Raw genomic sequence first — 14,034 nt, 5'->3', positions numbered from 1 at the left:
AAAAGATGAAGGTCAGCATGTCTGGAGGATCAAGAGAGAGATCCCTTGTACTTCTGTGCCTAACACTGCACCAATCACCCGGATGGAAAAGAAATCACTTCTTTATCTCATTCACCCTCTGCATGTCAAATCCAGGCGATTCATTTTGTGAAATCAAACAGTTTGTACCAAACAAGAACACTGAAGTGTCAAGCTCATGAGGCATCCCTGATGTGTACAGTGTTCACTTTATTAGGAACATCTGTACATTCATGCTATTATTCAAAGTGCCAATCACTGTGGCAGCAGTGCAGTGTGCATCAAGTCACACACGCAGGTCAAGAGCTTGAGTTAATGTTCACATCAAACGTCAGAAACTTCAGGGGAAAAATCTCTGTAACCTTTAGGACTTGTTTTACTTGTGTATACACACTTGTGTATGTTGGCTTCAGCTTTTCTGGAACTACTGATTTCCTGGGATTTTCACACACAGAAGGACAATGGAAAAGAAAGAAAGAAAAGAAATTATTTATGCCACAAATGACATGTGAGAACGTGCCTGAGCACTGACCTACTGTGGCCTCCAAAATACTTACTGACTAAAATTGTGTCAATAAGTAACAAGGCACGGATTAACTTTTTTAAAAAGGGTGAGAGAACTTTCTGTTCGCACAAGGGAAAAACTGTGTACTAGCCACTAAAGGAAAAAAGAATCCTCATCGATTTCTCTTGCCTGCTAACACACAGCCATGGTAAACTGAATAGTTTAACAACAGCCAGTCACACAACAGGGGATCCCTAGACAAAGAGCTAACTAAAGAATGCCATATTCCACATTTCATCCTGTTATTGACCATATCGGATCTATTCAGGCAGAGAGAACGCATCAGAGGTGGATTCAGCTGTGAGTGTGTAAGAAATCACAGAAAAGTCTCCCTATGACTTCTTTGCCAAGTAGACAGACAGAATAAGGAAACAAGTGATGGGACACTGCACACTCATCTTTCATTTCCTCTCTACATGTTCATGCTTTCTCAATACTATTTACCAGTAGAATATCTTATATATTACAGAGCCTTGTGCTTTGGGTTTGTAGTCATCTGTATTCATGTGATCTGCCTTACTTTAGAATGACTTTCCCATGACATCAGTCTCGGCCTGTGCAGATGACTTATCCAGCTGACTTATACACTTCCTGCTAAGGTCAGGAAGCCTACTGTTGTTTTTTTTATTTTCTCCCCAAAGCTGACCAACATGGTGAAGAATAGGAACTGAATTCTGAAGTGACATTTGGTGTAAAGAAGGAACTGACCATTTTAGAAACACTGACATTTAAAATTTGGAATCATTACTAAACCATTACATAATCATTACTCTTAAGGTGGCTTGTTCAATAAAATGATGAAGAGCTATTTTTATTGTAACCCAGTTAAAAATGAAGAATGAATCAAAGCCAAAAATCCACCAATAGCCTCTGGTCTTTAATGGCTTAGTGTTGATTCATTGTTTTATTAGAACATCAGCTCTTATAGTAGCTCTGGATGCTTGTTCTATCACATTTATATGTACGTTTCTCAGTATGTCAGAAGTTAGATGAGGAATGACTGTATGTTTGGTTAAATAAATAGTTAAATAATACATTGTGTTATTGTTTCATAAAATCAAAACTGCATTTTGCATCTAGTATAAAGGAATAAAACACATGAAGTTTAAGGAAAACAAACTTCAGGGTAACTTTAGTCTTAAGCGATTATCTTCAGCATGCCATGTTTAATTCTTAAGTTAAGCGGCCAGCTTGAAATAATCCAAGGCAAAATCTAGATTATTCTACTCAAACTGTATGACACGGTTTAAACCCCATGTACGAATAAATGTTTATGGCTTCAGAAACCCAATGGAAATTGAATTCCTTTACTCCAGCTCAACAGCATTTACATTTTCTCACAAACCAAGAAAAAAGAAACCGTACATGTGAGATCTATGGCTTGTCTGTCTACAATCAACGTCTAACTAATCTAACTACAGACACGTTTAATCAAACCCCAGCCTTGCAATGCATGCCTAATTGATCAGTGGCCTCAGTTAATCGACAGCACGCAAGGTGAGAATGGGGAGAAAATAACAAATCACTGCACTTCAGACAAAAATACATGCAGACAGCTTAATGTTCACTACTGCAGCCTTTTATTAAACAAATATTAGTCAGAACTCTGTGGGGAGTTTGGTGAAATGTCCTAGCGTTTATTTCGTATGTACTAAATATATTTTCAGTTGTTCTCAGGAACAAATGAAATGTTTTCCAAGTAAAATAAACAGGGACACCCCATCACAAGCAAACACATCAAAAGCTTTAACGATGTTGAACCACCCATTTAAATGACGGTTATATAAGCTGGTGTTGTCACTGTTCGTTTGACTGAATGCCCAAAAGAACCCAAACCCAACTGGTTCCCACAGGAACACTGGCATCCAGCCTTATACACATGTACACACACACATTATTTCTCAGATTCTTAAGAAACTGGCAAACATCCAGCTCCTCCCAACTACCAGACCAAAATACCACTGACACCCAAGCACACACACACACACACACATACCCACAGACACACACACACACACACACACACACACACACACACACACACACACACACACACACACACACACACACACACACACACAAACAATCTCTCTCTATGTGGCACCCTTTCCTCCAGTTGTTATCAATTCTGCCTACTCTGCTCCTACATAGGATTCAGTTAACACAAGTGGGGCAGTAAAGAGCACTACATATATAGATAGATAGATATTACAAAATCTTTGAACACATGAGCTTTTTCAGCAATGTAAAGACTTTAGCTCAACATGACCTAACCATGACAGAAATGGTGCAATAAAAAAAGGTTTGAGGTATAACACTACATTCACACTAATAAGTGATGAAACAGATTCTTCAATGTGTATGTGTCAGACAGATCTTAAGATTTTAAATGTGTGAAAAGACAAACACAGATTGCCTTAAGACAGTGGTCCCCAACACCGGTCCGTGGACCAAATGGTACCGGGCCGCCCAAGGAACATTAAATTATTTCCATTTTATTTACTGTGGTGTATTTCTCTCGGGTTTGTGCGACTTTCCATGGACGAGAGGTTAACCGGGAGCTTAGAGACGTCACCTAAAGCCGCAGCAATACCGCGCATGCGCAAAATATCATGATATCGGGCCGGGTTTAGGTGACGTCTGGAGCTGAGCGGCTGCAAGCGGCAGTGGCGTTGTAGCTTTGGTGGAGAGAAGATGTGTATCGCTCTTCTCTCTGTTCACCGGTACCTTCTCATGTTTAACAGTTCTTGGTGTACGTGTATATTGTGTTTGCTCAAATTTAACCCACAAATTAGCAAAAATGAGTACGAAACAGACGTCGTTAGAAAGTTAGAAACTCTGCCGGTGTTCTGGATTAAAGTCATGGCGGAATACCCTGAGATTGCCACCACAGCACTTAAATCCCTATTGCCATTTCCGACATTCTATCTGTGTGAAGCGGTGTTTTCTGCAGTGACAGCAACCAAAACAAAACAACGGAATAAACTGAACATAAGCGACACACTTCGGGTGTCATTGTCTCCTATTACCCCAGATGGAACCGTCTCGTTGCAAAGAAACAAGCTCAGGGTTCTCATTGATTAAGCATTGTAGTGAGTTAAAAAGGTATGTTTAAAAAGAATTAAATTAAAATTATTAATTTAAATTTAATTGTATAGCCGCCACCCCCCACCCCCAGCGGGCCACGGGATAATGATCAAACATTGACCGGTCCGCAGCGAAAAAAGGTTGGGGACCACTGCCTTAAGAGAGTCCTCGGACCAAACCTATGGTATATATAGGGTTGCAAAATTCCGGGAAATTTTCAAGGGTGGAAACTTTACATGGGAATATATGGGAATTAACTGGGAATTTAAAAAAAAATGCAGAGTTGCCTATAACAAGGAACTTAAATGTAGTTAAAAAAATCTTGCAGCATAATTTTGTTTAAAACAAAAGATTTGCAATTTAAGTTGAATTTGTCCCCTGCATTCCTTGGTCATTTGCACACTGCTTACTGGAGGGCCATTGAGGCCAAACCCCCTGCATGTACTTGCATAGTTCCATAACATGCACTGTAACATTTTATTTTAGGGTCATTTAACTAGTTGCTTATTAGCATGAATATTAATAGAATATTGGCTATTTATTAGTACTTATTAAGCACATATTAATGCCTTATCTGCATCACCTTATTCTACATTCTTAATTGTACCAATACCTAAACTTAATAACTCTTAATAAGCAGTAAATTAGGAGGGTTACCACATGCACAGATAATTGATGACCCCCCCCCACACACACACACACTCCCCCTGAAATAAGTGTTTTTTTTTCACTGTTTCACTGTTTCTAGACTCACATGCATCTTATTCTGCCACATACAACCTCACAAGAAGGAAGAAGCATAAGATGTGGGTGCCTCTGACCTTAAGTACTTACTTTTCAATTAAAAACTCACCATTGACGTAGATATTATTCTGACAGGCTGTAACTAGCACAACGTCTGCCATGATGAAGGCGCTGGATCACTGCCCTGCTGACAATGCGTGGTGGTTGTGGTTAGGTTGTCACACCCGCAGGTGTCACCCTGCAATCAGGGTGTGTGCAACTGACAAGAATGACAACTAACTGTGCACATTTGCCCACGCAAATTTGCCCTGAGATGCAACTTTTATCTTGTGCACTTAGAACCAATTCCAGGATATAATTAAAGGGTGGATCCTGGTGACTCAGACGATTGAGTGATAATTGTTTTTTCTCTCTTTCTGTTCTTATGCTGCTTGGAACTGAGAGTGATTGGTGTGTTAAAGCACCAGTGTCTGCTCCTTCATTTACCCACACAAACCATACACACACACACATAATTATTCTTCCTTATTCAGTATTTTGTTAATAGGTACCCTCACTGTTCAATTGCTTTTCACAGCCTTTTTTTTTTTAATTCACACAGAGCAGTAAATAAACATCACAATACATCACTACAGCATTTAAAATATTTTGGCCACAGTGTTTCCCACATGTATTTGATCGATTGCTGCTGTGTCTGTCATGCTATATTCTAAAAAAAAAAAAAAAAGCCATTTTATATATTAAACAAAACTGAGGAAATTTAAAAAAATCCATCAGTTATACATTTTAACTGTTACACAAGGGCCATGATTCCTTACAGTACAAATGTTGTTCTTTTTATCTGGACATTTGTGATGTTGCATGCCAAACACTATCAAAGAATCTAATCTATTATCATGTCTTCTCTTCCTGGTCTCACCGCCATACAGGATTGCTATTTCATCCCAACACGGATGTTACTCAGTGCTCAGGGCCCCTTATGGAAGTAAACAGGAAGCAGGAATTCAATGGAGGGAAAAAGGGGGCAGAATCCTGAGATGCTGGACGAGCTCAGTGATAAGCAGTGGATATAAGACGAGACATGTTTATTGTTGCAGTCTTAAATCTGAGGTTTAACTTGATTCCTCTCATTATAAACTGGAGACTTATTATGGATTCTATATTGCGTTTAGTTTACTAAGCCACACTAATTACTAATATGTTCTATTAGGAACATTTGTACACCTAATCTAATCATGTGGCAGCAGTGCAATGCAAAATCATGCAAATACAAACCAGCAGCTTCAGGTCAACCATATCAACCATCAAAATGAGGAAGAAATGTGAACTCAGTTGATTTGGACCATGGCATGACTGCTTGTGCCAAGCGGGTTGGTTTGACTATTTCAGAAACTGCTGATTTCCTGGGATTTTCACAAAAAACAGTCTCTAGGATTTACACAGAATGATGCAATAAAAGAAAAACATCCAGTCTAATTGTACAATTGTGGTGGGTAGAAAAAGCATCTCAGAATGCACAATGTGTCACACCTTGAGGTGGATAGACTAAAACAGCAGAATCCCACGTCTGGTTCTACTTCTGTCTCAGGCAAGATGAGAAAGCTGAGACTGCAGTGGGCACGGATTCACCCAAACTGGAGAGCTGAACAGAAGACCAGAAAAACTGAGAAAGTCTTGATTTCTGCAGAGCTACACAGAAAGTAGTGTTAGAATTTGGCACCAACATAATGAATCTTTCGAGAGTGTACAGTCCAGGCTTGTGGATCTGGTGTAATGATGTGGGAAATGTTTTCGTCACTTGAATGCTACAGATTATTTGAGTATTTTTGCTGATCATGTGCATCCCTTCATGGCCACAATTTACCATATTCTACCAGCTACATCCAACATGATAATGTACCATGTCACACAGCAAAAGTGTTCTCAAATTGCTTTTTGTCTCTATATTACATAATTATTCTCAAACAGCAAATAGAGGAAACTTTTTTAAGAAAAAAAAAAAAACGGTTAATAGTGGAGCCTAGTGCAGCCTACATTTTGACCTAGATTTGTAAGCAAATCTGGAGACCAGCACATGACTGGAGATGTCAATAATCCCTATTGTCTGACTTCTTCATTTGGAAGAACGCTGGTATTCGCTTTACATGAATTTGCTTAGAGCAACAGTTTCCCATCAAACTGGCTTGCTGTATCAAACAACATGGAGCACCAACATAAAGCAAAAGACCATCCAAAGGAACTGTGGCATGTCATGCGGTCATCTGAACTCTGACTGGTGACAAACGGCTCTTGCTGATAATAATAAATGAGGCCAACTGCTCCTTTTAGACACACTTCCTCTCTAAGCTAACCAGATTACCTCTTATTCCCTTCCTATCTTACTCTGACGGTTCTGTACACAGACATTTTAGCGGAAACCCACACATACAAATAGTAAATAGCAAACTGACTTTTGAAGAAATGTATTTATACAGCAGTCAGCTATGATGTTGTTTACAATCTGGACTGGCAACATGGGAAAAATAATTAACCTTGTTGCAATCAGAAGCATCACACACTATTCAGGGTAAGGAAGTAGGGTAATATTCTTGTATGAAACACGCTTATTTAAATCTCATTCCCATCAGCCTCAGGCACCCAACTGTGGAAAATCCCTCATGCCTTTTGTAGGGAAGTCCCATCTGTTTCACAGAGCAATGAGTCAACTGAGAGACCACAGTTCACCATTATTCTTTTTCATTATACTTTTTGTTTGATTAAAACATGTCAACTTAAAAAACACAATACATGCCACCCCCAAAGCTTACTAGCTCTTTTACACGCACAGCTGATATATCCAAGATAAGCTGCCAGACTCTGTGGACCAGCCGATTGAGGCCGTGAGTACAGTGATTAGCTGGTGCATTCAGACCCATTTACTGCAGATTACGGCTTAATTGCGTCCTGTCACTCTCGCTCATTCATACGCATTTGTATTAATTCGGCCTGCGTTATGCTTAATTTAACTGTCCATAAATACAGAGAACTTTGCAGGGCACACCTTTGCAGACATAGCGGACTATTCATACTGTTCTGAAAATATTTCTAAACTATGCACACACCCAAAGCACTTTTTTTTTTTTAAAAGTTCATTATTCTAATGTAAAAAACAAAAAACATTTCAGTCCAAATAAAGAGGATTCAAAATCCTTGGACAATCTCCAACATATGTATACTGCTTTATTAGCACTCACCACAGTTGCATTTGGACACATCTTTTCACATGCTAAACATAATCTCTTGATTCACACATCCAAGAGGCGATCCTTTGATAAGATGGTGCCCATCTTCTGAGGAGCCAAAGAGAGGCCTATTCAGGTAGAAGTGGCTACGCTAGGCTTGGCACCTGCTACAACTTTCCCACGCCAGTGTCCGGTGCCAGGATTATTCTAAGACCCAAACAAAAATGAGGAGGCTCTGGAGACATTAGTCTGAACCTGTTTACATGCTCTTAAAAGCATACCAAGAACATCTGTGTGCAAGTGTGTAATTAGCAGACTTTTTTTAAATCCTGCCCGTGTCTCTAAACTAATGGAGAATGGTTCTAACCCTTAAGCAGGTCTCACAAGCTGTATTGTCCTTTTAAGATATTTATGGTATTGACCATAATGAAAACTACAAGCATGCAGCTGCTGCAGTATCAGCTGTGGACGTGGGTGTGTGTGTGTGTGTGTGTGTGTGTGTGTGTGTGTGTGTGTGTGTGTGTGTGTGTGTGTGTGTGCGCGTACATGTGTGAGTCTTCATGGCCTCTTGAATTCCCTCACGACATTCCCAGCTAAACCCTGAATAAATCAGGCAATATGGAAACAGCATCAGTTCTATTTTCTGCATCATCTCAGCTCAATAGCTGCACATGATGTAAGCAATAAAATAAATTTAGAAATTGTTTTTGAACAATTAAGTTTTTTTGGGCTGTCAGAACAGCTCATTTTCATTAAATACATGATTTGTAGTAATAGAAATGTATCAAATTAAAGAGCCAGTAAAGTGTTAATGCTCAGGACCTGAGCCTGGATGAAAATGAGAGGGTTACACAAGGAAAATAAAAATGGGAGGGTTGCAAATTGCTTTCTCAAAGTAAGATTTAAGATATTTAGCCCATCAATGCAATACACACGCAAACACAGACTGACCAATCGGTCTGTGTGCCAGTGTCAGGACAAAAGTCAAGGAGTCGGAAAGGTCATGACTTCTGTGTGTGACACCCTGTTTGGGAATGTGCGGCACACAGGAAAACCACCCAGAGGCAGCTGCATAAGTGAAGGTCAAACTGCATCTCACTGCAGAACAACCAACAAAAGTTTTTGTAAGTGGAAAAGCACAGACATGCCATATTCAGACTGAATTCCTATGCTTTCCTTCCTTTACAACCAATAACTTTGTAGAAACCATTTTTTGTGTGGGAAACAAGGTCACTGTGATACACAGGCATTTCTGAAGTACACAAAAATCCACTCCATGAACACCCCTTTCCTTCTCCCAATCTTTGCCATATATCTTAAAATAGAAATGGCTCTACATCATTAGGCACAGTGTCCGCACTTACACAAGCAAAATCTTAAAGAGACTGTCAAAAACAGAGAGTGGTCCTGCATTCTACATATTTTTGGGAAACTAGGTGTAATAAGAACTCAGTTGTGGGGCAGTGAGCTTGCTCAAAGTTAGCCAAATCAATGGAACATCATCTTATATCTATGTGCTGTTTGGCTGTCTTTGTAGGCATATCTGGAAAATTTTTTAAATATTTCCTGCAATCGTGAAATGGTGGATACTGTAGAAGACCCTCCAATTTAGCAAAATTTAGCTGGTATGCACCATTAACACTTTATCTCGGTTCTGTCTTCGGTGGAAATCATCCAAAAGCGCATGATCTAATCTCATAGACTCATCAAATGGGTTGTAATAGACAGCCTTAATTTTTTTTTCATTTTCAATTTTAAATATATGAATTCATATTAAATGATTTCATATATGAAATATATGAATAGTTTTTAACAACTAGCAATTTGTGAGTAGACTATACACTGTATTTAAAGCAATATGACAAGCAGCCATGAGGATATACTGAATATCTGCAGGGCAGGGATTTGGTCTTAGCACAGCCTTTTGAACACAGTACTGCATTTTTTTTTTCTGGCAGTCGCTTAGCAAAGATGCTGGCTTAGGTGCTGTGATCCATATCTTGCATCAAAGAAATGTTGTGATATCATTTTTTTTGTATCACCCAACCCTAATACAGAATCAAACCACAAGCTTAAAGCCATTCAATAGACACTATAAAGAACCCACTGTTGACCATTTCCATTGGGTCAATAATGTGTGCATCAGCTGTTTCAGCCTCCAACAATACACCTCCATATATCTGTCACATTGTAGACACCCAAAACCTTTATCATTGATTCAAAACAACTTTATCATAAAAAGAGTATTCACTTTTAAATTGAGAAAGAAACATAGTGTTTTGCTGAAGTAAATTTCAGGGCATGGCATTACTTTTCATGGCATAGTTAAAGTGTAAACCTGCTGTGAGGTCAGTGGATCATTGGGAAATATTAATGGTTGTCTCATGCAGGGACTTTATGCACACTGCAGAATGCACATGAGCTGAATTTCTCTACACTGCAGGGTTGAAGGGATGTATTACTATAATGATAATAACAGTAAATGTACTTATTATATCCTGCCAGCTAAACTAGACTTGTGTTTCACTGACCAATAAACAATAGCTTAATGTTTTTAAATCAACTGTTTTACAAAAGCTGACACATTAAAACTGAATAAAAAACAAGAATATCAGGGCAACTTAATTAGTACGGAAATCAATAAGTCACTTGTCATGAGCAGGTGATGTTTCTCCTAATCAAAGGAACATGGACCATGCGATAATTACAAAAGCCATAGCCTGCCTTGTTTCTCACCATGAAAGATTTACTGTCTTTTAGCTCTGATTTTTATGTTGTTGTTTTTTGGCCAGGAAATGGCTTGAGCAGAAACCTCAGAGAGAGTAAGAGGGCATGGCATTAAGGAGACAAAAATACAAAAAGCATAACTGAACTAAAGAAAGAAAACAAAAGACAGGTGACTGGACTGCAAAAAAAAACTTCTTTACGTTTCGATGGCCTCCTCTATCTTTCTCTCTCTCTCTCTCCCTTTTTTTGCCCTTGTCTTCTCAATAAGGTCTTTTCAACTGCAAATACTTCCACCCTCACTCCATATTCCAGAAAGACATGTCAGTAGGCGTCACGGTGCCAACAGCAAACTTTTTTTTTTATGTTAAAGCGGTTGCCAAAATGTAAATATTGAACAAAATCAGACAAGGCACAGGCTAAAAAGAGACAACAGCAATGAAGTTATTCTAACTTTACTTGCTAAAAATAAAACTCCATGTGGCAGGAAATCACTCTGAGAACACTCACTTAAGATAAATCAGAAAAATGTTGGGGATTTATGGGTAAATCTGAAATGACCTCCTCATTATTTTGACCAGGAATGGCTTACAAAGCGAAGCTAACCACACATGCTGAATTCCGTCCAGTTTACTCAGGCCATCTGACGGCACTTAATGTTTCATCAACAGCTCCGACAGCTGCGCCAGTGGTTGGTCTCTTTTTCTCTTTCACCTACTTCTCTGATTATATGACTCATAAGACAAAACCTCAGCCTGAAGCAAAGAGGACCATTTTACTTAGCAGATAGGGAGACAAAGTCATGGGGAAAAAAAAAAAAAACCAGCTCGATAAAAGCCTAGAGCTGTCGTTTATCTTTAGAGCTGATTCTACATTCCCAGCATGCCTGTGTGGGCCGTAACTTGTTTGGCTGGCTAGTCAATCTTTCCAGAAGGACACTTCCTGCTTAAGAGAAAAAAAAAATTCAAACCGAGCCCGCCATTTTTCAAAGCACGTTATATCATATAGCACCACGATACAGAAATATGACAGTTGTTTATTTGGTGCATTTTTAAACACGTAAATGCCATTAGAACATCAGCACAGACAAGCTGACGATCTTTATTTGAATCTATTAACTCAATTTTCATTTATGTAAAATACTTTATGACTTTCTTGTATTAGTTCACATGAACCCTAGCTACATTTTTACAACAGAACCACTACTCACATCTGATGGCTTTCCATCAGGCTCTTCTACCTCGTCACTGTCCCACAGTCAGTCATTTATTTATTACATCTGTTACACTTAAAACAGACTTCAGTCTGGAGTGTTAATACCAGAGTCACAGTATACAGACCACACACCGTACTGCTATAATATTGCAGTAAAAAAAACGACTAACAATAATGTTGATTGTTTAAAATTATTACTTCTCAGAGCTCGCATGCGCGGTAGTATCGTCAAGACCAATATCGCGATAACGAGTTATAACTGTCGTATTACGCAGACCAGCAGATGCCATTAGGAATATAATGAATCCTGTCAGGCTTCATTCTGGTGACATTGCAGAGCAAAAACGTAATGAATAAATGAATATAAAATAAATAAACAAGTAAATAAAAGCATTTCGTAGCCAGTCACTGTCATAAAAACACAAATATGGTGATAAAAAATTCCTAAAAACGTCGAAAACGATATAACAGTTAACGGTGAAAGCTGTAACGGTCGACCTGACAGAAATTTTAAAAATTGACGGTTCAAACTGTAACGGTCGACCTAACAGAAATTTTAAAAATTGACGGTTTAAACTGTAACGGTCGACCTAACAGAAATTTTAAAAATTGACGGTTTAAACTGTAACGGTCGACCTGACAGAAATTGTAAATCTTTTTTTTTTTTTACTTGTTTGGGTTCTTATTTAAATCCAGCTTAGACACGACTGTAAATGTGCACCAACCTCTCTAAGCTGGTCCAGTTCTTGTCGGACGCTGTCATAGTCGCTCTCCAGCTCGTCGTACTGCTGCTTCAGCGCCTGATTCTCCTCCAGCACCACAAGCCCGTACTCCGCCGCCTGGATCTTCTCGCGCGTGGTTTCGTTCAGCTCACCGGAGAGGCGCGCGATCTCCTTCAGCATCTCCTCCGTGGACATCATGGGACCGGCTGAGAGGAAAATCACCACAGATTCCAACAAAATCCAACGTTCAAGAGTGTCACCGACAAAATCGTTTGTCGGGGCGAATAATTTAGTTTCTTCTGCGTTTGAACATGTCAGCCGTGTGTTTTCGGGCAGAAAGCTGTTTATTGTAATTATTATTTTATATCGCTACTCCATGACTACGGAGAGCTCGGCTCCTCTCCGCTCCCTACCCGTTAATGAGCGCTGCCTCCTCTGAGGAGCCGTCAGCTGCCCAGGACTCCATCCAGCTGGGAGTTGCGGCGCTCAGCCAGATTTGTGGGAAGTGTAGTTTTCTTCTCGGGAACCCGAGGCGCTTATAGACGCGACAAAAACTCACATCCCATGATTCAATGCGGTGTATGGACATAGATCCCGGAAGCGCTGCCTTAACCGTGTATCCACGATGACGTGGAAATCTTATAAAGGTGCAGCGTGTGAACAAAGCGCCATCTAGCAACATCACGGGAGATCGAATATAAACCGAGTTCAGGCTACATACAGCTAAAACCGGTGACGTTATGTTTCAGAGACTTAAACTCACTAAAATCTCCGGATAATCAGCTAATCAGCTAGCACGATTAGCTCACATAAACAACACACATGAATTCTGATATTTTGCATTAACGCTTTCACTAACAGATGATTTGTGGAACATTATGGCCATGAAATACCTTTTTTTTACTTAAATACTTAAAAAAGTATTATATACCCTTAAAAATGGTAAACAGAGGTTTTAGATGCTAACGTTAGAAAATGTCGGTTTATTGGGCAAAGTGCATTTACATTTCCAGCATACATCTGCAGTATATCCTTGGTGGGCGTGGGATTCGAACTCACAACCTTCTGATTGTGACCCAACACCTTATCTATGGTCGACCACATTCCCACAACATGTACACAAACACATGCTAAAGAAGACAGGATTATTCATTTAGAATAAAGCTTGATCTGAACTATGACCATTCATTTAATACCCAGCTAATATTTATTCATTTCCAGAATATTTCTAGAATCCAATGCAAACTTGGCCGAAAGTTCCTAGAAGGTTTTGAGGAGAGCGTTGACCTTGTAATCCAGATACTATATAACATTATGAAATGTTACCCAAAAATAACCAAGGAGAACCAAATGTTAACGTTAGGAAAACATTTTGTAAATGTAGTTACATTAAACATTAGCAGTATATATCACATTCAGTCTTTGCCCATTGATTTCTGATAGTTATTTATTTATTTATTATTATTTATCCAAATGAGACCTAATTACGTATCTCTCTTTCAAATAGCCAAAATCTTATCTTTTGTCTTTTGATGTTAGAAAATATATATATATATATATATATTTCAGAGTAAAGATGCTGTTTAAAGGGAGACATGTTATGGAACAGAACATGTTATTTTCTTACTGATTAAACAAGAAAAGACCTGTTTTATTGCACTTATACAATTTGATGCTATTTCTTCAATATAAAGTTTCAAAGAAATCATTCTAATGTAAATATAATATAATAATATAT

The 14,034-nt window shown here is 38.9% G+C and overlaps 1 protein-coding gene across 3 annotated transcripts in view; it reads right to left on the bottom strand.

The window, feature by feature from the left end:
• Positions 1–12,763, bottom strand: part of zgc:171572 (protein bicaudal D homolog 2) — a 39,753-nt gene extending 26,990 nt beyond the window's left edge. For 2 of the 3 annotated variants that reach the window (XM_027166938.2, XM_027166940.2), the window contains exon 1: positions 12,300–12,762. In XM_027166938.2, coding sequence (XP_027022739.2) covers positions 12,300–12,494 — 195 coding nt within the window. In that variant the 5' untranslated portion in view covers positions 12,495–12,762. Of the gene's footprint in view, positions 1–12,299 lie in introns of all 3 variants that reach the window. The other variant, XM_047799785.1, reaches the window with a different exon arrangement.
• Between the last annotated feature and the right edge of the window lie 1,271 nt (positions 12,764–14,034).

This window comes from Tachysurus fulvidraco, chromosome 14 (genome assembly GCF_022655615.1).
Source record: "Tachysurus fulvidraco isolate hzauxx_2018 chromosome 14, HZAU_PFXX_2.0, whole genome shotgun sequence".
In the NCBI taxonomy this organism is placed as follows: Eukaryota; Metazoa; Chordata; class Actinopteri; order Siluriformes; family Bagridae; genus Tachysurus; species Tachysurus fulvidraco.
This window is presented reverse-complemented; position numbering and strand designations above follow the sequence as displayed.